Genomic DNA, 23,354 nt, shown 5'->3' with positions numbered 1-23,354 from the left:
CATTTACATAAAAATAAAGAAACCAAAGACAGATATACAATACTGAATAGAGAGTCTGAAAGGTGAGTGTGTATTTGAATGAAAACTACTCATATCAAGCAACCTTTCTCCAGTCTTGGTCAAGACATACCTTTTTTCTCTCAGAGCCGCCCTTCCAGAATTAGGGTGCATCTTTCATACTGTAGCATCTTATATGCCATGAAATATGGTAAATATTTTTATTACACATTGCTACCAGCAAGCATATAGTGCTTATTTGTACAAGGTATCTCCTCCTCCTCTCCTCAGTCATGGCCTACCAATATTCCAACCCCTCTTATCCACTCCTTTTTACTCATTGTACCAATTTTTATACCCTTAGCCTCTTCATTTTGCAAGAAGAAATTGATTTAAACCTTATGAGCTGACTTACAGTGTCCATCAATGGAAGACATATGACATACTTCTCTTCCTGTCATGCCGCAGCATTTCAACTTGAATTGAGCTAGCTGGACAAGAATAGACCTAAATTGACGATCTGAATGGTTGTAGCAGGATTTGAAGTTTTCTGAATTTACCTGAAGTAGCTTGAATGGCCCAATGGACAAGACTGATAAGCTGCCAGTTAAGTCACCCAGGAGAACATGGATAATTTTGGCTTCCGTTACAAGTTTGAAAAAGGAATGCAGTGAATTTACTTCTGGTCATTTTTGCTACAATATACCAGTCTTATATAATAACTGCCCTCTTGCAGTCGTCTGGCATAGCCTATCTCCCAGATTACTGTTCATAGCTTGCCTGTGTTATTGATTGTTACATTAGCAACTGCAATTTTTTTTACATCCAAAGTTTTATCATACATATTTTGCCTCTGCTTACATATATTCCCTTTACAGTATCGTAATATTAAAAGTTATGATACTTAAGTATGTTCAGACAAAGCTATATTTTCCCAAGTTTGTGAACATAGACCCTAGCCAGTAGGCCTATATTGTCTACATTTGATTTTACTCATATGATGAATATAAATGCTGATTTCATTATATTTAGGAACCAAGAAAGCCCGTGATAAGAAAGAGAAGAAAGAGAAGAAGATGAAAGATCAGGTCCCCCAGCCTGCATCCACAAGTAATCCAGCAGTTATGGCTGGTGCAGTAGGCAAGGTGGGGTCACAAGGTGGACTAGGAGCTGACCCATCTGGGTTCACACCTCATCAGCCATCCCACCCCGCCATGCCCATCCTGCCCCCACCCCCTGACACACCCAAGTCCAACAAAAAACAGGAGCAAAAGAGCACTGGATTACTTACAGAAACTGTTGGCCCAATTGGACACTTTGTGGTATGTACTGAATTTTAATTTTTATTTATTTTATTTTGTTTAAACATAGTGAAATGTATGGAATTATATTCTTATTGTTGCTTATGGCATTAGAGCCTTTCCATTGTTTCTTGTTGCTCTTAGGGCAGTTACCAGAACTTGAGTGGTTGAAGTGAGTGTTATTGTCTTTGAGTATGGTACTACAGTGCATCTTGTGAGTTATATTTTGAGTGCCACAGTGCATCTTATGACATGATTTGCATACTACAGTGCTTCTTATGACATGAGTTGCATACTCTCTGCTTTCCTACATTTCAAGAAGAGCTGTGAAATAATCAGTTGCTATATTTAAGTAAGCAGACTTTGATTTTCTTTGTACTTTTATGTACACCATAGATAAACTGAAAGTCTGTTCAAGCAGTGAGTGTTTCTCTTGGAATGCTTGTGTGTGTGTGTGTGTATGGTGTTACAAGAGAATCAGTTGATAGATAATTAAAGAGCATTTTGAAGGTAGTAATTATGAATGAAAGGATGTATGGAATGACTTGTTTACTGAGGTTCTGGATGTGGTCCACACCATTTACCAGGTGGATATATGACCATGCTGATGGCAACGAAATTAATCTCATGTTGCATAAGAACTCAGTTATATGAACATTTACGTAGCCATATAAGTCAGTTTCCACTCCCATAGGCCCTGATAGTATGGATTGTTGCCAGTATGGTAATATAGCTTTGCTTTTGCCATTCTTGTAATTTGTAAATTCAGGCCATCTTAGCAGAGCTGGGCACTTCCACAATCACTTCCACAAACCACAGATTCTCTCATTGTGGAAGTGTGATTTCATTTGCGGATTTGCATATGCGACAAAAATCTACGCAAAATTGCGGTTTTGCACTTGCAGAAGCACTTCCACAAACAAAAATCTGCCCGTGAACATCTACGTGGCCTAGCCAGGCAGGGGACAACTGGGTGAGTCGCTGGTTTGTTCGCTGATAAATTCACATTTGGTATGATGTACAATACTGAAGCATTTTTCATTATCGTACATTTTGTACGATAATTTTATGATTCCTTCAGAAAGAAATGTAAAGAGTGAGTGAGGAAAAATATGTAGGAAAGAAAAGGGAACTGTACAGTACTTTGTTTTGTGGATTGGGAATCCCTAGAGAGGTGGTGAAGTGGGCATTGAGAAAGCTTGGGATGGAGGAATGGCTGGTTAGGGTGGTTATTGCCATGTCTGTGGGTGCACACACCCATGGAGATTTGAGTGATGAGTTTTCCATGAATGTTGGTCTGCATCAGGGGTCAGTTTCGAGTCCCTTGTTGGTTATCATGGTACTGTACTTGAAGCCTTCTCACGTGACTTCAGAACTGGACTCCCATGGGAGATGTTGTATGCTGATGATTTGGTGTTGATTGCAGAGAAGGAAAGAGAGGCAGAGGAATGATTTAGGAAGTGGAGAGATGGTATGGGGTGCAAGGGCTTAAGAGTAAATTTAGATAAAACAAAACTGATGGTATCTAGGGTTGGTGGCAGTACTGTCAAAGAAGAAGGAGAGTGGCCATGTGCAATTTGCCACCAAGGGCATGGGAAGTAATTTCATTTTGTGCAGTGTTTGTGATAAGTGGGTTCATAAGAGATGTAGTGGTATTAGAGGTAGACTGCAAGATAATGCTGATTTATATGTGTGCACTGTGTAGGGGAGAGCAGGTGTAGATTGTCAGGCGTGAAAGGATTGCACTTGCTGGTGAGTCTCTTGAGTCTGTGGAAGAGTTTTGTTATTTGGGAGACATGTTAAGTGCTGGAGGTGAGGCTGGAGCTAGCTCTGTGGCTAGGGTGAGAGGTGGAAGAAGTTCAGGGAACTGGTGCTGCTCCTGACATTGAGAGGGCTCTCCCTCCATGCCAAGAGATCTTTGTATGCAGTATGTGTTAGGAGTGTATTGCTGTATGGTAGTGAGGCCTGGGCAGTAAAGGAAGAGAATATTTGCAGGCTCATATGTACAGAGATGACAGTGATTAGGAGGACGTGCAGTGCATCCCTGAGTGCAAGGCCTGGGGGGGCTACGTTTATGATGGAAGAGTTGAGAGGTAGAATGGGACTGGAGTGTATTGGTGTTGTGATGAGGAGAGGTAGATTGAGGTGGTTTGGGCATATGGAGAGGATGGGGAATGATAAGTGGGTGCAGGAAATGAGAAGCGTTAATATTGGGGATGGCATTGCGAGGGGTAGACTGAAAAAGACGTGGGATGAGGTCATGAAGTGAGACCTCAGGGTTAAGGAACTGAACAGGGAGGCTGCCAGAGATTGAGCAGCATGGAGAGCCACCATTGGGTGACCAAGGCTGACACATTCAAGCATGTTGGAGCTTTCAAAAATGAAGGGGAGTGGGAAAAAAAAAACGAGATAGAGAATGGCTGAGGATCAGATTCATATGTTTTTGATATTCACTGGCTTCATACCAAGCTCTCAGGCAGGGATTGAAAATGAGTATTAGCTGAGATGGGGCAACATTTGTACTCATAATTAAATAATAAAGCGTAACATCATCATATCTTGTCATATTCCACTTTACATTGGAGGGTTCCTTACTACATTATCTTAAAGCCATACTGTATGTACCTTCTGGGGGGAGGGTAAGAAATTAGAATCTAGGAATAAAAGCCAGCAAAGATGTTTTTCCCCCAGCCTAATTCAAGATCATTTTATTTCCCAGATTCTCAGACGTTATAATTTATGCTACTGATGTTAACTACGTCGATACTAGAAAGACTTGTTTAGCATACAAGCCAGTAGCAAGACAAAAAATGCAAAAATGTGCTATGAAGTCATCCAGTCCACCAAGATTATGACCTTTAGTTTAAATTTCAAATTTGTCAGACTTAAAGCATTGCCAGTGCCAGGACTTATTTCATTCTCAGCAGAAATCACTAGGTAGATAAATAAAAGATTAAACAAGAAACATATGAAATGAAACAACACAATTTTATCAATTTTCTTACAAGACAACCACTTTACCCCATGCGGTATCAATATAGATAGATAGATAGACTGTATGTTGGAGTTGTCTCAGTTGTTGGAGGAATCTGACTGTGACTGAGGACAGAGTAGGTTAGAGCCAAGTAATAGAGGTGGACTGGTGTGTCAACTTGTCAAGTGTGAGCTGTTAAGTGTAATAATTTAATTCATTTATATACAGTAGTGAAGGATTTACAGTTGTTTTGTAGTAAAAATAGTCATCATCATTATCATCATCATCATCATCTGGACCTCCTTTCCCACCCTAGGGCAGGGTGAGGAGTAGCAGTGTCCAGACAGCCCAAATATGCCCAATCCAATGGGCCATGCTTCCATTCGTTCACCATTCAAGCCCCCGGAATCCTGGCTGTATCTGATATGCCAAAAATATTCACCATGTTCTAGCTTGACAAAAATGTATCCATTAGAGTCAGTCCAGACACTGTCACAGTAAAAAGGGGTGCCAGATCCCTGCTCATGCACTTCTCACAATATTCATCCAGCCAGCTTGATCTCGTCAGTCCCTTAGCCTCACCAACTTCTGAATCTCTCTTCCTCAAACACTCATCCGCCATATCCCTCCACCTTCTCCTTGGCCTACCTCACCTCCTCCCTCCTTCAAATTCACTCAGATATACCTTTTTCACCACCCTGTTGTTATCCATATTCTCCACACGACCATACCATCTCAGTACACTCTCTTTGATTCTGGTGTCCTCAGACTTCCTCACTCCACATCTTTCATGAATCACATCATTTTGTATCTTATCCACTCTCTGTACTCCACATACATTCCTCTGTAATCCCATCTCCATTGCTCTCACTCTTGACTTTTCATTTTCATGCCACACCATAGTCTTTCATCCATACGTAAAAGTTGGCACTAACACTCCTTTATGTAAGCCTCGTGCAGCTGCAGCATTCCAGCCTCATGTTTCTTATCAAGGCTTTCATTGCACCAGCTACTTTCCTTCCCTGTGTCACAATACTTTCCACTTCTTTTGCACATTTTCCTCTCTTTTCTCTCACTGTAACTAGGTATTTGAACTCTCACCAGTTCCAGTCTCTCTCCATTCACTGTAACACCGCACTGGGAGTCACCTGCTCTCTCAGTAAACATCACTTTACTCTTTTCTCCATTAATGTCAAGGCATGACGCTCACAGAAATCAGCAAAACTCTGCACTAGTCTACCAAGTTCTTGTCCGGTATTTCCAGGTAGTACTGCATTGTCAGCATACGACAAATTTGAGATATTCCATCCATCACCATTCATTACCAATGCCATCCCCCTCTCCATTACTTGTGTTTTTACTTCTCTCATCACTCCATCCATTTATTTATTGAACAACCATGAGGACATCACACAGTCTTGTCGCACTCCCTCACCAATTGTGAACCATTCACCTATATGCCCATTAACCCTTACACGTGCTTCACTGCCATCATAAAAACATTTAGCAGCCTGCCATCTACACCATACATGTGCAGAACTTTCCACCATGCTTCTCTGTCTACTTTGTCGTATGCATTTTCCCGATTCATGAATGCCATAAACACCTTATTATCCTTCCCACAAGCCTTCTCCACTGTCAGTCTCATTGCAAATATTTGATCCACACATCCTCTGCCACTCCTAAAGCTACCCTGTTCATCACTCACTGGGACTTCTGATATCTCTCATACTTTCTCTATAATAATTCTTCCATGTACTTCCCGTACCACACTCAGTAAACTTATGGCACGATAATTCTTGCACTCATTTCGCTTACCTTTATTTTTGTACCCCCGTACAATCACTGCCTTTTTCCAATCTGCTGGCAGTTTCATTCATCCATGTGTTCTTACATATCTCCAACAAGCACTTCATTCCACTATCTCCACTACACTTAATCATCTCTGCATACACATCATCAACCGTGCTTTCCCATTTTTCTTCCGCTTCATAGCGCTCTTTATCTGTGCGAGTGTCACATTTCCTGGCACTGCATTCCTTCTCTGCCCACCCCCAAAACCAATTATGTTTACATTGGCTCTGCTCTCTCTATTCCCATTCATCAGGCTTTCAGAATATTCTTTCCTTCTGGTCCCTACTTCATCACCATGAGTTAATAATCTACCACCTACATCCTTCACACCTTCACATTTCTTTGCATTTTCACTTCTGCATTTCCGCACCTCTTTCCATTAGAATAACTTCCTATTTTCAGAGTAGTTTGCATTCATTTTTCTTCCTAGATCATCATTTGCTTCCCCTTCCATTTTCCTCTTCACTAGTCTCTGTATGTGTTTCTTGCTCTCAGGATATTCAGTTCTTATTTCAGTTGAACCCCTGTCCTGTAACCACTCTAGCCACTTCTTTCCCTTTTCCTCCACTGCTCTCTTGGGCCCGTACTATAAAAACTAAGTCACAGGTGGTCCAACGGTGATGTTCAGTTGTCAGACATTCTTGAGTGTCAGTCATCAATACTATAAAAAATCTGGCCCATTAGTCTTGGCGAGGCCCAGTTCTGGCGTTTGAATGTCACAATAGTCGCTAGATTGGGCAAGAATGTGCTGCATGAGCGCCATTAGCATGCAGATTTTGAATGTTTCTTCTGTTTAATAAACTAGACACTTCCCTAACCCATTATAAACTGTTCTTTTTATGTAGGAAATACTGTATGTATATATGCGCTAGAATTGGTAACAAATGATGGTATAAACGCATAAAGAGGATGCATTTACAAGGAAGATACAGTGCACTGCATAGGCTAAGCATGATGTATGATTTATTCTCCTTTTGCAGTTATTTGCATGAAATAATTATTGAGATCATCCAGATTTGAATTTATACGAGCAAAGTGAGTGTATTATTGCATGCTTCATAGATTTCCATGTTATGTTTCCGGCCAGCTCACCAGTCATGAATTATTCAGCAGTTTATCGAGGTTATGTGCACTTCTACTCGTGCAGCAGTACATCATTTATTCCTAAATTGATATTGCGAGATGTAAATACAGATTTATTGGAGAATTGTTTTTAGCATGGAAACTGCTTTCCTTCGTTACAAAGGTGGTTGAATGGTTACATTCATTGTAGCACCAACACAAGAGGGATGCAGTTAACACCTTCCATTTATTTTTCAGCAATTTCTTTCCACACCTATCATCCAGCCATAACCAGCAGACCATGTTGGAAAATATAGTTTATCAGATGTGTGTACTGTAACAATTGTTCATTCAGTTTCTATATATCTTGCAATGTTTTCCCCCTCCCCCTCCTTATATTATTGTCACCTTTCCTGTTTCAGGTATTACTAGTAAATTTCCAGTTTAGTTCATTAATTGTACTACTCAGGTATCCACATTCTTTATTAATAACTTTCCCTTCAAATAGTATGCAAAGATTTCCCAAGTTACATGGTACAGTATTTCTTTTTCTGTCTAAGTCTGCTAGATAAGCGTTCCTCTTTTCCTAGAAATCATTCCACCTCTATAGTACTTTCATCCAGTTCTGTTTTATAAATTTTCTGACTGTTTACGGTTCTGTTTTCCTAGCTTTCTCCCAAACTGGTCATATGTTTGATGTTTGTCTCCTTCACTAAATATTTACCTCCTTAATTCCTGTTTGTCAGTCATTGCCAAACTGCACTTTTCATGGTTTTGTATAACCCTTCTACCTTAACCAGTATTCCATACTGTTCCTACACCCATCTACTCCTCCAGTACAATAATTGTCATTTCTATCTAATTAACTATTTTGTATTTTATATATGCATGGTACAGGCCATTCCCTTAGGCCTGTAGCTATTTACAAGTAAGAAAGGCTCTTGGGATAGGAAGATGGTCAGGATGTTGTTGTTTCTCTCTCTCTCTCTCTCTCTCTCTCTCTCTCTCTCTCTCTCTTTTTTTTTTTTTTTTTTTTTTTTTTTTTTTTTTTTTTTTTTTTTTTAATCTCATGAAATAATCTGCATTTACTAACAAATTTTGCTTTAAAGCCAACACACTTATGCTCAAATCTGAGTACTTGATTGAAACAGGTAAATATTTCAGCCAGCATTCTAACCAACCAATTCACTCATATCTGGTAACCTTACCTTACCGTCTTTACTACATCAGCTTATCAGGTTCTTTTGGTTAAAAAACGTATTACATATTCCAGTAGAGACCTTAAGTGATTGCACATACTTGTTGGTACTGATGAAATATTTGTCTCTGTTTTATTACTAATTTCTGTAACTGTATGAGAACACTAAAGCTAGTAAAAAATACAAACCTGACTAACCATTTACTAACTGACGCAACTCTGATATGTGTAATTTCTGCCATGTAATATAATACTGTATATACACTCTTCTTATACGTCATTTATTTAATGATTTTTCATGGGCAAGATTGTCACACAATGATGTTGCTGGGTTGGGGGCAGAAGCTTACTTGCTTTCCCTCAAATGTGGTAACTACAGAACTGAGCTGGCTAACACATAAACTTTCACACAGTTGCCGTTTCAAAGATCTATTGAGAAAATACACAGGTTGTCTAAAATAAACTAGGAAGCACAATTTATTATCTTAACACCAGTATTGTGTGGTAGGTGGGGGTGCTCACCATCCACTCACTCGATGTAATGCTGCCATCAGGTGTCTGTCCTTTCCTGTCCTTCATCCTTCTTTCCTTTCATCCTCTTCTGTTTTTCTTTCCTTCATTCTTTCCTCGTCCTTCTGCCACCGGGTGACTTTATGCTCCTTCTTCTTTCCCTCCTTTATTCTTTCCTTTTCCTTCAGCCTGTGGGTGACTCTACACCAGTGGTTCTTAAACTTTCTCATGCAGCAGACCACTTTGATAAAAACTAATCATGTGGCAGACCCTTAATTATGAGTAGATTTCCCTCCTACCCTACCTCTTGAGTTTAAAGTTGTTTGTAGGTTATAATTATGGCATGCGGTGCGCCCGCAGCCTGGCAGCAGCCAGTACAGAGTCGCCAAATCACAAATATCACTGCATTCTACAAAGTTGTTAAATTATTTCCAGATACTATTATATGTTTTATCTGATACTCAAATTAGCCTGCGGACCCCTTGGAACATTCCACGGACCACTCTTTAAGAAACACTGCTCTACACTGAGTGACAAGTCAAATGGTTTCCTGTACACCAGGAAACCATTTACTATGCTGGGTGGTAACTGTGTAACCAAATTTTGGTGCCTGGTGGTTTAGTGGGCAATTATGGCACTCCAGTCGGATTGAGATGGTAAAGGTTTTTATCCAAGGGATGGTTGGGGTTTATTGCTCACGTAATGTCACTCAGGGATGAGTGAGGCTGGTCATTCGCAAATGTCAGGATCAACTTGCTTAGCCTCGGGCTCCTATGCTTCTCATGGGGCAATGTAGGATTGGATGAAGGATGGATGGATGAACACCAATATTACACGCCACATCACCACCTCACTATCATGGAAGATTTCGTTTACTTGTAATTGTTATGGAAACGTTTAGTCTTGTAAAATTTTTGAACGCCATGTATTTCTCATATAGTTTAGCCTGCCAAGGAAAATTTTAATCTTGAATTATTCAGTGTTTATAAATTGAAAAATCGGCAATTGTATTTATGAATAGTTAAATTTGTTATACGAAAAGGGGGTCACGTGGTGTTTATCCTCCTGTCACATTCCAGTACTATTTTACATCATAACCAGGTGACGATCGCCTGGCTTGAACAGCAAATATCTTTATGGTACAAAACAGGAACGTCAGGCACTCACGTTCATCAATACTGGCATTTAGTTTTTATAGTACGGCCCATAACCTCTTCATCCCACATGCCATACCTTTCTTCATTGTTGTTACTCCTGCCACACAACACACTGTTACTCCTGCCACACAACACACTGCTTTAGCATTTCTAACTAGGCAGTCCCTATATGCCTTCTACAGGCTGTCCAGATCCATTTCATTCCAATTCACTGATTCTAACTCCTTCCCTACTTGGGCCCTTGTATCAGCAGCCATTCCCAGCATCAACCTCTCTAAGACAACGTAATCAATCTAGCTCCTTTCAACACGATCCCTGCTCCTTTTATACCATGTATATTTATGTGCATCTTTGTGTTTGAAATACGAGTTGCAAATGCACAACCTCCCCTCCTTATACATATCCTTCAGTCGCTTCCCATTATCATTTTCTCCTGGTACTCCATTACAACCCATTATGTCATCCTCAGGACCAGTGCCTACTCTTCCATTCATATTGCTTCTTACTGTCACTTTTTTGCTTCTGGGCATTTTTCCCACTGCTTCATCCACTTCATCCCAACACCTATCTTTCTCTCACTCCTGTCCTCACCCGGTCTATACACTACAGTCATCGCCACTTTCACCTTCTCAGACTTGAACTTGACATACATACACCTCCAGCTGACACATTTGTAATCTCTCCTTCCACTCTGCCACACCTCATTCATCAACAAAGCAACTCTTTTCTTGCATCTTCATTGCCCATTCATTCCTGATCTTACACATTTCACACCCTCCCACTCCTCCACTTCACACCCTTTCATCTTTGTTTCACACAGTGCCATCACGGCATATCCTGCACTCTTGAACACATTCGCCACTTCCACCCTCTTGCTTTTTGCATTCACACCTTTGACATTCCACATGGCCATGCAAATTTGCCTATTTAGCTGGGGCCCTGGGCAGGTATTGGGCCCTCTGAAGCTTTCCGAAACAACATCCATGATTAAGTGATTTTAGATAGGGGAATCTTGGGGACACATAACCTGGCCAAAAACCCCAGTTATATGGTTACCATCCAGCGTAGTAAATTGTTTCGTGGGTACAGGAAACCATATTGCTGGTCTCTCAGTGTAGAGACCATAAGGTATCCCTACATTGTGTGCGTGGATGATGGGCGCCACCATCCACCACAGACGGTCTAATATACTAATAATAATCCATCTATCCATCCATCATCCAATCCTACATTGCCCATGAGGAGCGTAGGAGCCCAGGACTAGGCAGTTGGTCCTGACATTTGAGATGAGAGTATAGTAATGGAAATATATATTTTAATTTTACTTTATAATTTTATATATCCCATTCATTACTTTAGGCAATTTCCAAACTTCATAAGGTCACCTATTGTTAGTCAGAATAGAGTAAATAAAGATATATTTGTAGTGGATGAGTAACTAGAGGTGATTTTTAACCCCTTGATTGTGAAAAATATCATCCAAAACTTAATATAATCCTCTAATGATATCTAAAATGAAGCCAATGCCGTGGTACTGAAAGGGTAAAAATGGTTTGTGTTTGCATTATTGTATTTGCTGAACTGCAAATTTAAAGAATTTTGCAGATTTGCAGTTGCAGAAGGCAATTTTTTGAGTTTGCGGATTTGCGTTGTGGAGCTGAATTTTCGTTTGTGGTGCCCACCTCTGCACTGTAGTAAAAAAAATATTGGCATATGCAACTGAGGAAGCAGTTTGCCGTCCCTTCCCAACTGTTAGTATGTCAGATGTTCTCAGCATGGTTAGTCTTCTCTTAAGTGTATGTGGCCTCGGTTTGTTTCACATATAAAGGCTCCCAACATGCTTGTTTGTGTCAGCCTTAACCCCTACACCGCGGGGTTGTTTTTGCGCTCCTTGTGCATCCCGCGAGGATATTCGCACTCTGACTGACTTTTTAAAAATATTTGCCAAAAATCAGTTATTAGTCCTAGAATATTAAAATTTTATATGCATATGGCACATACCTTCAGCTTTCCCCAGGGATGTTTGTTGAGCCTTTGTCATCTACCGTAGGACTTGTGGAGACTTCTGAAGTTGGGTAACGAAGTCTCCACTTTACACTTCCCGATACCCCGTAATATGGTTACCACTGCCTGATATTACAACTACAAACACAATTCTATGAATTTCAAGTAGTTTGGAATCCATATTCCAAAAAAACACTGTGAAAGCAAAGTAAATTACGAGTGCATACGAGCTTTCCTCCTGTGCTGGTTCCCTGATGGTATTCTGAGGTGGAGCTGTCATTTATTATTTATAAACACACTCACACTTTATATTGCTAGTACTTAATTACACATTTATATATAGAATATTTATCTATAACTTTCTTTCAGTACTAGTAGTTTATTTTCACTCCAGGCATTCACTTTCTCGTCCTGTATACTAGCGTAGAGAGCTAATCTGTCACTTTCACTTTCATTACTCCCAGTATTCATACATGCTAGAGTGAAACTTTCACTTTCATTACTCCTAGTATATATACTCGTATTCTTATATTACTACTCATTTACATTTCTATTTGCATTCTCTATTTTATTTACGTTATTTACATTTCTATTTTATTTACACTGTGTTATGCACTGTCACTTGCAGTAACTTATAAAACTATTTTCCACTGTTCACCTATATTTACAGTTATTGCTTTCACTTGCTGTTTACACATTATTTACATTTCCACGTGCACTGTTTTAGAGTCACCAGAAAGATCGTAATCACTGTCCATCATTTTCATTGATAAATTAGCCAGTTCACGTTCCACAGCAGTCACTTAGCCCTTTACCCCTTTCCACATGAGGTTTAGTAGGGTTAGAGGTCACGGGGCCCTTTGCATGGGGCTAAAAAGCAGCGGAATTGGACAGGCGCGAATCCGACATGGCTTCACCTTGAAAGGTGACAGCAAACTGAATGCTGTGGCCTAGGGGCAGTGAAGGGCTGCCAATGTCAGCGTGGTGACAGCTGCTAATATATACGCTATGAAATGATTGGCAGGAAATCTAGACTATACATAATAAATTAGGTAGTTCCAGGTGAATGTAAATATCACTTAGGCTGCTCTCTTCCTTTCATATATATATTTTTATTATGAGAACAGGTCATACGGCGTATTTCAAGGGGAAATAAACAGAGGAAATTAGCAAACGAGTGCACGTGAGGTGTTGCCAGGTGATAATTAGCCCATTCCAGATGTATGGCAGTATCAGTTACCTTTTCTCTTTCTTTTATATATTATTTTGTATAAGAATAGGGCAAAGGGCACATTTCAATGGATAAAATGAGTGGAAAAATCATTCCAGCATTTGTGTAGGGCAGCGCAGCTGGTCAGGCGGGAGGAGAGGGTAATGGAGGGGGGGGAGTCAAGAACAAGAGAAAAATGGCTAAATTGTCAACAGTGGATGGGAGTACAGGTGACATTAGCAGAACTTAGTATAGCTGGACACTGGTAGTACTGATAGATGATACAAGCCACGACTTGAAAGCCCAGGTGAATTCAAAATAACACATAATTACAAAAGTGACGCCCCACGGTATGATCCCTTGCTCCCGAGCGTCACGAAAGTGACGCTCCGCAGTTAAGGGGTTAATCACCTAATGGTGGCTTTCCATGCTATTCCATCTCTGGCAGCCTCCCATTTCAGTCCCTGAGATCAGTGACGTCATCCCAGGTCTTTTTCGGTCTGCCTCTTACATCCCTACCCCCGATGTTTATGTTTCTCAGTTTCTGCACCTGATTGTCACCCCCTATCCTCTCCACATGCCCAAACCATCTCAGTCCACCCCTCTTCATCACAATGCCAGTCTACTCCAGTCTTATCCTTTCCCTCAACTTTTTCATTGTAAACCAAGCCCCCCCCCCCCCTCCCCAGCCTTGCATTCAAGGATGTACAGCACATCCACCTAATAGTCGTCATTTGTGTATGTTTGAATCTATGCATATCCTCATCCTTTACTGCCCAGGTCACACCACCATTCGGCATTGCACCCCTAACACATGCCACATACAAAGATCCCATAGCACAGTGGGAGATCCCTTTCAGTGTCAGGAGAGGCAAACAGCTCCCTGAGCATCTTCCAACCACTCTTCACTTTAGCCACAGAGCTAGCTCCAGCCCCACCTCCAGCACATAACATGTCTCCCAAGTAACAAAACTCTTTCACACACAGAAAGAGACTCACCAGCAAGATCAATCTTTTCATGCCTGGCAATCTCCACATACCTGTACTGTTCCTGACAGACAGCACACAGGAAATCAGCATTATCGTGCAGTTTACCTCTAATACCACTACATCTCTTACACACCCACTTACCACATTATTGCACAAGATGGAATTATGCCTCACACCCTCGTGGCAAACTGCACATGGCCACTCTCTCTCCTCTTTGACAGTACCATCACCAACCCTAGATACCGTCATTTTTGTTTTCTCTGCATTTTACTCTCATGCCCTGATGCCCCATACTATCTCTCCACATCCTAAATCTTTCCTCTGCCTTCCTTTCATTCTCTGCAATGAACACCAAGTCGTCAGCATACAACACCTCCCACAGGAGTCCATTTCTTAAGTCATGTGAGAGGGCTTCATGCTCTATGATAAACAATAAGGGGCTCAAGACCCTTATGCTCGCGAACATTCAAGGAAAACTCATCACTCAAATCTCCACTCACTCTTACCTGCATGCAAGCACCCATTCACATAGCCATAATAACTTTAACCCGCCACTCTTCAATCCAAGGCTTTCTCATTGCCCTCTTCAACACCTTCCTAGAGTCTGTCAAAGGCCTTCTCCAAATCGGCAAAAGCAGAGTACAGCTCCCTTTTCATCCATCCATCATCCAATCCTACATTGCCCCATGAGGAGCGTAGGAGCCCGGGGCTAGGCAGTTGGTCCCGACATTTAAGATGAGAGTGACCAGCCTCACTCATCCCTGAGTGGTATTACATGAGCAGTCAACCCCAACCACCCCTTGGATATAAACCGTCACCGGCTTAATCTGATTGGAGCGCAATAATTACTCATTAAAACCACCAGGCGCCAAAATCTGGTTATATGGTTACCACCCAGCACAGTAAATGCTTTCCTGGTGTATTCCTACATATTTATCCCGAAGCTGTCAGATAATGAATAAGGCATCATTGGTCTCTATGCCTGGCATAAACCCAAACTGCTTCTCGTCGATATTCACTTTTTCCCTTATCGTTACTTCTTGAACTCTCTCCATTACCTTCATTATGTGGTCCAAAAGTTTTATGCGGCCTTCATGGATTTGGAGAAAGCATATGATAGGGTGGATAGACAAGGAATGTGGAAAGTATTAACAATATATGGAGTAAATGGGAAGTTGCTGAATGCCATGATGAGTATGTATGAGGGTGCTAAGGCTGCAGTGTGTAGGGATAGTGAACTGAGTGAATTTTTGTATTTGAATGTTGGATTGAAACAGGTTTGTGTCATGTCCCCATGGTTGTTCAATCTGTTTATGTGGATGGGGTTATAAATGAGATATAAGGTAAGGCAGTAGATGTTGCAACGTCCCTAATGGGAGAGGGTAGTGTTTGGAAACTCCCTGTACTGTTGTTTGCAGACGATACTGTATTGTTAAGTGAAGATGAAGGGGAACTGCAAGGCTTGGTGAATGAGTTTGGGAAGTGCATACAAAACATAATCTAAAGGTGAATGTAGGGAAGAGTAAAGTTATGGTCTTTGAGAGACATGAAGTCAACTGAATGTACAGTGAGGTTGGATGAGGAGGAAATAGAAAATGTGTGTGTGTTTAAGTACTTGGGTAGTGTGATGAGTGAGGATGGAAGTTTAGAGGGTGAAGTTCATGAAAGGGTACAACAGGGAAGAAAGGTTGCTGGTCCTTTGAAAGTAGTGATAAGGAACAGTGATAAGGGTTAATTGGCATCTAAGTGAATGGTTCACGATCAGTGTGGACGTGCGACAAGGTTGTGTGATGTTCCCATGGTTGTTCAATATATATATGGATGGGGTGATCACAGAAGTAAAAACACGAGTAATGGAGAGAGGGATGGCGTTGATAATGAATGGTGATAGATGGAATATCTCAAATTTGTTGTATGCTGCTGATGCAGTACTGCTTGCAAGTACCAGACAAGAACTTGGTAGGCTAGTGCAGCGTTTTGCTGATGTGTGTGAGCATCGTGCCTTGAGAGTAAATGAAGAGAAGAGTAAAGTGATGGTTATTGAGAGAGAAGGTGACTCCCAGTGTGATGTCACAGTGAATGGGGAGAGACTGGAATTGGTGAGAGAGTTCAAATACTTGGGTAAAGTGATAGAAAAGAGATGAAGATGTGCAAAAGAAGTTGAAAGTAGAGTGACACAAGGAAGAAAAGTAGCTGGTGCAATGAAGGCCTTGATAAGAAACAGGGGCTTGAGTGTTGCCGCTGCACGAGGCTTACATGAGGAAGTGTTAGTGCCAGCTCTAAGATCTGGGTGTGAGACTATGGTGTGGCATGAAAATGAAAAGTCAAGAGTAAGAGCAGTGGAGATGGGACTGCTGAGGAATGTATGTGGAATACAGAGGATGGATAGGATACAAAATAATGTGATTCGTGAAAGGTGTGGGGTGAGGAAGTTGGTGGACACCAGAATCGAAGAGAATGTCCTGAGATGGTATGGTCATGTGGAAAGAATGGATAACAATAGAATGGTGAAAAAGGTATACCCGAGCAAATTTGAAGGAGGGAGGAAGCAAGGTAGGCCTAGGAGAAGGTGGAGAGATATGGTGGATGAGTGTTAGAGGAAAGAGAGGTTTGGAAGTCAGTGAGGCTAGGGAGCTGACAGGAGATCGAGCTGGCTGGATGAATGTTGTGAGGAGAAGTGCGTGATCAGGGATTTTAACACCCCTTGTGAGCATGGCAGCATCCGGATTGACTCAGTTGGATATGTTTGTGTGAAGCTGCAGAATGTGGTGAATGTTTTTGGCATATCCGGCAGAGCCAGGATTCCGGGGGCTTGAATGATAGTGAATGGAAGTGTGGCCTATTTGGATTGGGCAAGTTTGTGCTGTCTGGACTTTGCTATTCCTCACCCTGCCCTTGAGTGGGAAAGGAGGTCCAGATGATGATGATGATGATGATAAGGAAAAGGGAAGTGAGCATGGAAGTAAAAAAAAAGTCACTGCATGACAGTATTGTGATACCTACTCTAACATATGGAAGTGAAGCTTCGACCTTGTTGGAAGGCAAAAGTTATGAGTGAGAGCAATGGAAATAAGTTATTTGAGTGGAGCATGTGGAGTTACATGGAGCAACAGACTGACAAATGAGGAAGTGAAGGAGCATTGTGGTGTGGATGTGACAGAAAATGTTAGGAGAAATACATTGAGGTGGTTTGGCTATGTTGAGAGGATGGGGAGCGAGAAACGAATGAAGAAAGTGTATGCGAGTAAGGTGGAGGGGGGAAGAAGGAGGGGGAGGCCAAGGATGAGATGGAGTGAAGAGGTATGAGAGAGGGGGGTGTGAGCTGGGAGGAAGGCAGTAAAGTGGCATTGGACAGGGTGACATGGAGGCGATTTGTTTGTGGCCGCCCCTTATGAGATTGAGGCATCTAGCAATAGATGTATAGATAGAATTTCCTCTTTCCAAGGCATGACTCTTCTCCTTGTATACAATGACAGTCACACTCTTCAGCGAGTCGTCTAGGACAATACACACATGTACAGTAAAACCTCTTTGAGTTGGAATAATAGGGGCTGAGGCCATTCCGACTCCACAGAAATTCTGACTTACAGAAAGTGTGAGGCCTCCAGACTAACCAGAAAAAAAAATCATTTACCTGTTTGCAGAGCATAAGGAGGGCCTTTTGGTAGGATTTAGAGGTGTTAGGGGGACACATATTCACTTCTGTGCAACATTTGGGAGCCTTGAAAGCCCTGCTGGTAACAAATAAAAGTGCAGAACACGGAGTCACAACAGGAACGGGCGCAAGAGAGTACCGACATTGGTGGTGTCAGACGCTAGACTGATGATGGGCCCTCACAGGCTAAAACATGATGAGCCCAGTGCGTCATGCCGAGATTAGGTTTCCATCAGATTTTTTTGAAAAATTTAAAAATTGTTTATCAGTGAATATATGCCATGCCGACTTAAGTGTAATCTCAACTAAAAGGGTTCTGACTTATGGAGGTTTTACTGTAGTGTATAATCATATTTAACAAATCTGTAACTAAACCATCTCTCCTATCTCCTGAGACCTTCAGCATTTCAGCAGTCAACCCAGACACACCTGCCACATTCCCCAGCTGCATCCTGCATACTGCCCTGCCGTATTATTTATTGAAAGAAGCTAATGTAATCAGAAAGTGTTAATTTGACAGTGGTATATATTCTTGGACACAGGATGACCAGGGTAATGAGGTGTGGATTTGCCCTACTTGTGGCAAACAAGATGATGGCTCCCCCATGATTGGCTGTGACACCTGTGATGACTGGTACCACTGGTGAGTTGATTCAGTGTGTAATAACTTACTTCTTACAACAGTACAGTAAACTGTTTGTTGTTTTAGTTTCTTTGTTATGTTTGTCATGCATAATTTAATATGCAAACAAGTGTTGCATATCCATGGCATTGTTTGCTCTTTCTCTTGCCAGTTTATAATATACCGGTACATTAAATGGAAAGATTGTTCCCCATGTACATTGTCACAGTCTCGACATAGATATTGACCTAAGTGTTTAACCATTACATACCTTGCCAAATTGGTCTTTAAGTACATTATCAGTCTCTACGTAGATTTTGAGCCAAATACGTAACCATCATACACCTTGCCAAAGTGGTAAACTGCTTGTGAATTGATACTGCAAAATAAATCCCTAGTCAGCATTTCTCTTCCTGCAGTCTACACAGACAGAACTGCTGCAGCACCACAGCTTAACAACACTAGAAAAACAAACATGATAATGACAAAACATGACCAGCTGATTTCTTTCAGGTCAGTAAGCCCAACTGTTTCTACCAAGACCAAGGATCTAAATACAGAATTCTCTCTAATGGCATCCCACACAACTTTTTTTTCTCTTAACTCCTCACCCTGCCCTAGGGTGGGAAAGGAGGTCCAGATGATGATGATGATGATGATGATGACTTAACTTTTTCATCCAAGACCTGTCATCCTCCACTCATGTTTGCTATAGTGTCCTGTCAACTTCGCAATAGCATTACAAGACACTTCAAAATATCCTGATACAGCAGACTTGCTTCAGTGATACATGCTCTTGAAAGAGTCTGTTTAAGACATCTGCTATGTTACATACATACTGTAGTCATTGCTCTTATAAATATAATGACTGCTTCATTTTGAAGACTAGTCATCAATCCTTTCACCTCAGATGAGGACCTCAGACTCCCCTTCATCATCCCTTGACCAACCACTCCCTTTATGCATGTGTCACAGTAATCTTGAACATACAGTAGATAAAAACACACACACAAACATCAAGTTCTTTTACCATGCAATATCTTAGTTGTAAGCGGAGGCACTCACCATCCACTCACTCATTGTAGTACTACCTTAGGTGACTGCACTGAGTGACAAGCCAGATGGACATGTGAAAGGGCTTCAAAGCACCATAGTAAACAATATCCCAGGAAACCGTTTACCGCTTAAGGTGGAACTACATAACCAGTGTATGCCTTGTTATCTAGTGGGTTATGGCACTCCAACCGGTTGTGGCTTAAGAGGGTTTACATGTGAGGAGTAGTTAGAACTTACTACTCCCCCAGTGCCACAAAGTAGCTAGTCACCCTTGTTGTAAATGTCAGAACCAAGTAGCCTAGCCCTGTGCCTCTATGCTCTTGATGGTGGAAAAAGGATTGGATGATAGGTATGTTGACAAAAATCATTGCAAAGGCTAATTATAAACTCAGTGCTCTGGAAACACTTGACAAGAACGGCTTTTGGCCAGCATAAAGAATCACCGAGTACAATTTACACAATAGCTTATTTCCATAGCCCATGCTGAGCTTATGCTACATGAGTTAAACTTGTAAAGTATTCTGTAAAACACTTGGTATTAATAATGATGCACAAAGATCACAAATATGGATCACAACCAAGAAACAAAAGTACTGTTCTATACACTCATTTAAGGATCACATGAACATATGAGGCAACAAGTTCACTGATTTAGTCTAAAATCCATCTCATCCCTTGTAATTTTAGGTTACATCACTCACTACAGTCAAAAAATTTAATACACTAATAATACATTAATACCTGTATACCGTATCCAGATGTTAGTCTGTGCTTTTCAGATATTCACTTCCTGTCATCCAACATTATGCTCCTCATGTATGCATGTACGAGTTGTGTACTGTAGTGGCTGACATGTGTTACACATGCATAATACAGGCAAGCCCCAGTTTAACGATGCAATTGGTTAAGTAAAAACCCATCACTAGGCAGGGTATCGTCAATTGGGGACAATTTAACATATAAAGTTGAGGGATGCATTTTTTAGCCTTGGGTTTCTTCTTAACCCGTGGCGTCCCGTCAACGTGAATTAACGTCCACACATTTTGTCACTGCCAATCCCGTCAACGTACATAAATGCGAATCAATTGCAAGGTCCCTAATTTGCACAATTTTCAATTTTCGCAAGTGATTTTTGGTATGTATACACGGGACACCTTCCTCTACAAGATGCCAGGCAGCGACAGTGCCTTACCCAGCATGACCCCCCCCCCCCATGCCATTGTCGCAGCAATTCACCTGTTATCAGTTACCTGGCCAGTAAAGCCATCTCATGCCACGGTACAAAATTCAGGGCCAGAGTGATTCCCCAATCGATGACAATGTGGAGGACAAACTTTACATAGCATTAGAGGAAGAAACAGTCAGAAATGATGATCAGGTAATGTGGCAAAAAAAGGTCAGGTATGGTGATGAGTTGGTGAGTGAAACAATGCTTATAATCCCTCTATTACTGTTTGAAAACCAATATACTCTCATACTACATATAAATTCGTACCAAGTAAATAAATAAATACCGTTTATGAGTGGTGTGAAATAGTTACCCTCCCATAGAACTCGTTTTCTTTGGTGCCAGCCTGTTAGAAAACCCAGTCAGGTAAGGAGGTACTGCTACCTGGATCGAGTATTTTAAACCTCAGGTGAGCGATTTCTCTATGAATTTTCGATGTTTCTCATCAAAAGCGGAGGTTTGAGCCCAAAAAAATTTTTTCCAAAAATGGTCGGGATTGGGGAGAGTCAGTGGTGGAAAAGTGGTCGGGATGGGGCGGGTTAAATGTCGGGACCAACTGCCTAGCCCTGGGCTCCTACGCTCCTCATGGGGCAATGTAGGATTGGATGATGGATGGTTTCGCTCCCCAACCAAGTCCTAAACCCTCTCAAATGAGTTTTAAAAAAAAGTTTAATCCCTTCGCCACGATGACGCTTATACGTCGTCATAACCCTCCAGTGCACGCACACTGCAACGCCTCTGTGTCATCATATATCAATGCAACCAAAGGAGACAGCAGAGGGTTTAGTTTATTGTGCTAGGGCCTTACATATTGGCTTGCATATGTTACTGAGGATAAAATAAGCTGCACCCACTTTTCTTTTTCAGCCAGTCCCAATATATATGGAAGGGCACGTGATTGATGGCGTGTTGGACAGTAGCCCTGCATGCCACCAGGATTAGTCTTGACTGTGTGTCATAGGAGAGTGTTCTGTTGTTCCCTCCATAGTGAATTTTGCTGAATCACAGTGTATTCTTGAGGAATCTCACGATTCCTCGAGTGAAGAGGGCTATCAGCCATTGGCTTAAGACTTGGTTATCGATGACTCGTTGAGTGAAGAACTTGAGAGTGATGAAATTGATATTAATGAAAAAGAAATCGAAGGTGGCCGGTGGTTGATAAGCGACATATTTGCTGACACACGTCCCAACCATGTGCCTTAATTTACGACTTTTGAGTTTTTTGGGCTGAACCCAGCGATCAGCAAATCTGAAATCGTGTCACCATTGGACTCTTTCAAGCTATTTTTTGATGCAGATGTGGTGAAGCAAATATGTGAGTGGACAAATTTTTCACTGAACACCCACAGAAAAAGGGTAAAGTAAACAGCATTTTTGGCATCCAGTTTCAGAAAGTGATATGCACACTTTTATCAGCCTTTTGTTTCCACGGGAATAACGAAATTGCCCCGCATTTACATGTACTGGAGCAGAAGTATGTTGTACAGTATCATTAGTGGCTCAGCCAGGATACACCACAGCCTGGCCAAACAGAGGCATGAAAGCCGAGGAAATGTAGGCCTAGATTTGAGTTCAGAGGAAACATTTCTAATAGGTAAGTACATTGACTTAATTCATATATATATATATGTTCCCCCTGGGGGTAGGGGGGTTTCAAGAATACTCCCCCAGTATCCCTGCTTGTCGTACGAGGCGACTAAAAGGGTTGGTGGTGGGTTAGTGCCCCACCCCGTAAAAAGAACTAACTAAAAAAGCAAATAAAGCGCCTCGGACCCGGACGGACCATACGTTGACGACTAAGGAACGGACAAAGGACATTCTGAGAGTAGGAACGTGGAATGTGAGAGGAGTGAATGATGAAGTGAAAGAGAGAGAGATTGTCCAGATGCTTGAGGATGCAAAAGTGGATATATGTGGATTGACTGAAACTAAATGGGAAGGTGAAAGGATGAGAGAATGGGAATACGGTGTAGGTATATGTGCGGGAGTCAGTGAGAATGAGAGGGCAAGAGAGGGAGTATGTCTGATGATAAGCAAGAAGTGGAAGGAGAATATAAGAGAGTATGGAACAGTGGGTGCAAGGATTGTATGGGTGAGGATGAAAGTAGGTATACAAGCATGGGCGATTGTATGTGTGTATGCTCCAACGGAGGATCGAGTGGCAAGAGTGAAAGATGAGTTTTGGGCGAGAGTAGAAGCATGTATGGACAAGTTTGAGAGGAGCGAGAGAGTGCTGTTGATTGGAGACATGAATGGCAAAGTCGGGAATGTACGAGTGGATGGAGTGGTTGGTCAGTGGGGTGTGCCAGCGGAAGTAGATGGGAATGGTAGTGCTTTGGTGGACATCTGTGCTGGTAAGGGGTTGGCAATAGCCAACACCTACTTTCGTCATAAGATGATCCACCGGTATACATGGAGAGTAATGAGGAGGATGGATGGTGAACTTGTTGAACGAAAGGCAATGATAGACTACGTGTGTGTGGATGAGCGAATGAGAAGACAAGTGTTGGATGCAAGGGTGTGGAGAGGGTGGGGG

The 23,354-nt window shown here is 41.6% G+C and overlaps 1 protein-coding gene across 3 annotated transcripts in view; it reads left to right on the top strand.

Annotated features, from left to right (window-relative positions):
• Positions 1–23,354, top strand: part of Taf3 (TBP-associated factor 3) — a 114,977-nt gene that overhangs the window by 81,594 nt on the left and 10,029 nt on the right. For 2 of the 3 annotated variants that reach the window (XM_080276592.1, XM_080276594.1), the window contains 2 exons: positions 1,030–1,319; positions 18,455–18,555. In XM_080276592.1, the coding sequence (XP_080132718.1) occupies positions 1,030–1,319; positions 18,455–18,555 (391 nt within the window). Of the gene's footprint in view, positions 1–1,029; positions 1,320–18,454; positions 18,556–18,953; positions 19,045–23,354 lie in introns of those variants that run through there. The other variant, XM_080276593.1, reaches the window with a different exon arrangement.

This window comes from Coenobita brevimanus, chromosome 65 (assembly GCF_032717465.1).
Source record: "Coenobita brevimanus isolate Jiangsu-jjx chromosome 65, ASM3271746v2, whole genome shotgun sequence".
Taxonomy (NCBI): Eukaryota; Metazoa; Arthropoda; class Malacostraca; order Decapoda; family Coenobitidae; genus Coenobita; species Coenobita brevimanus.
This window is presented reverse-complemented; position numbering and strand designations above follow the sequence as displayed.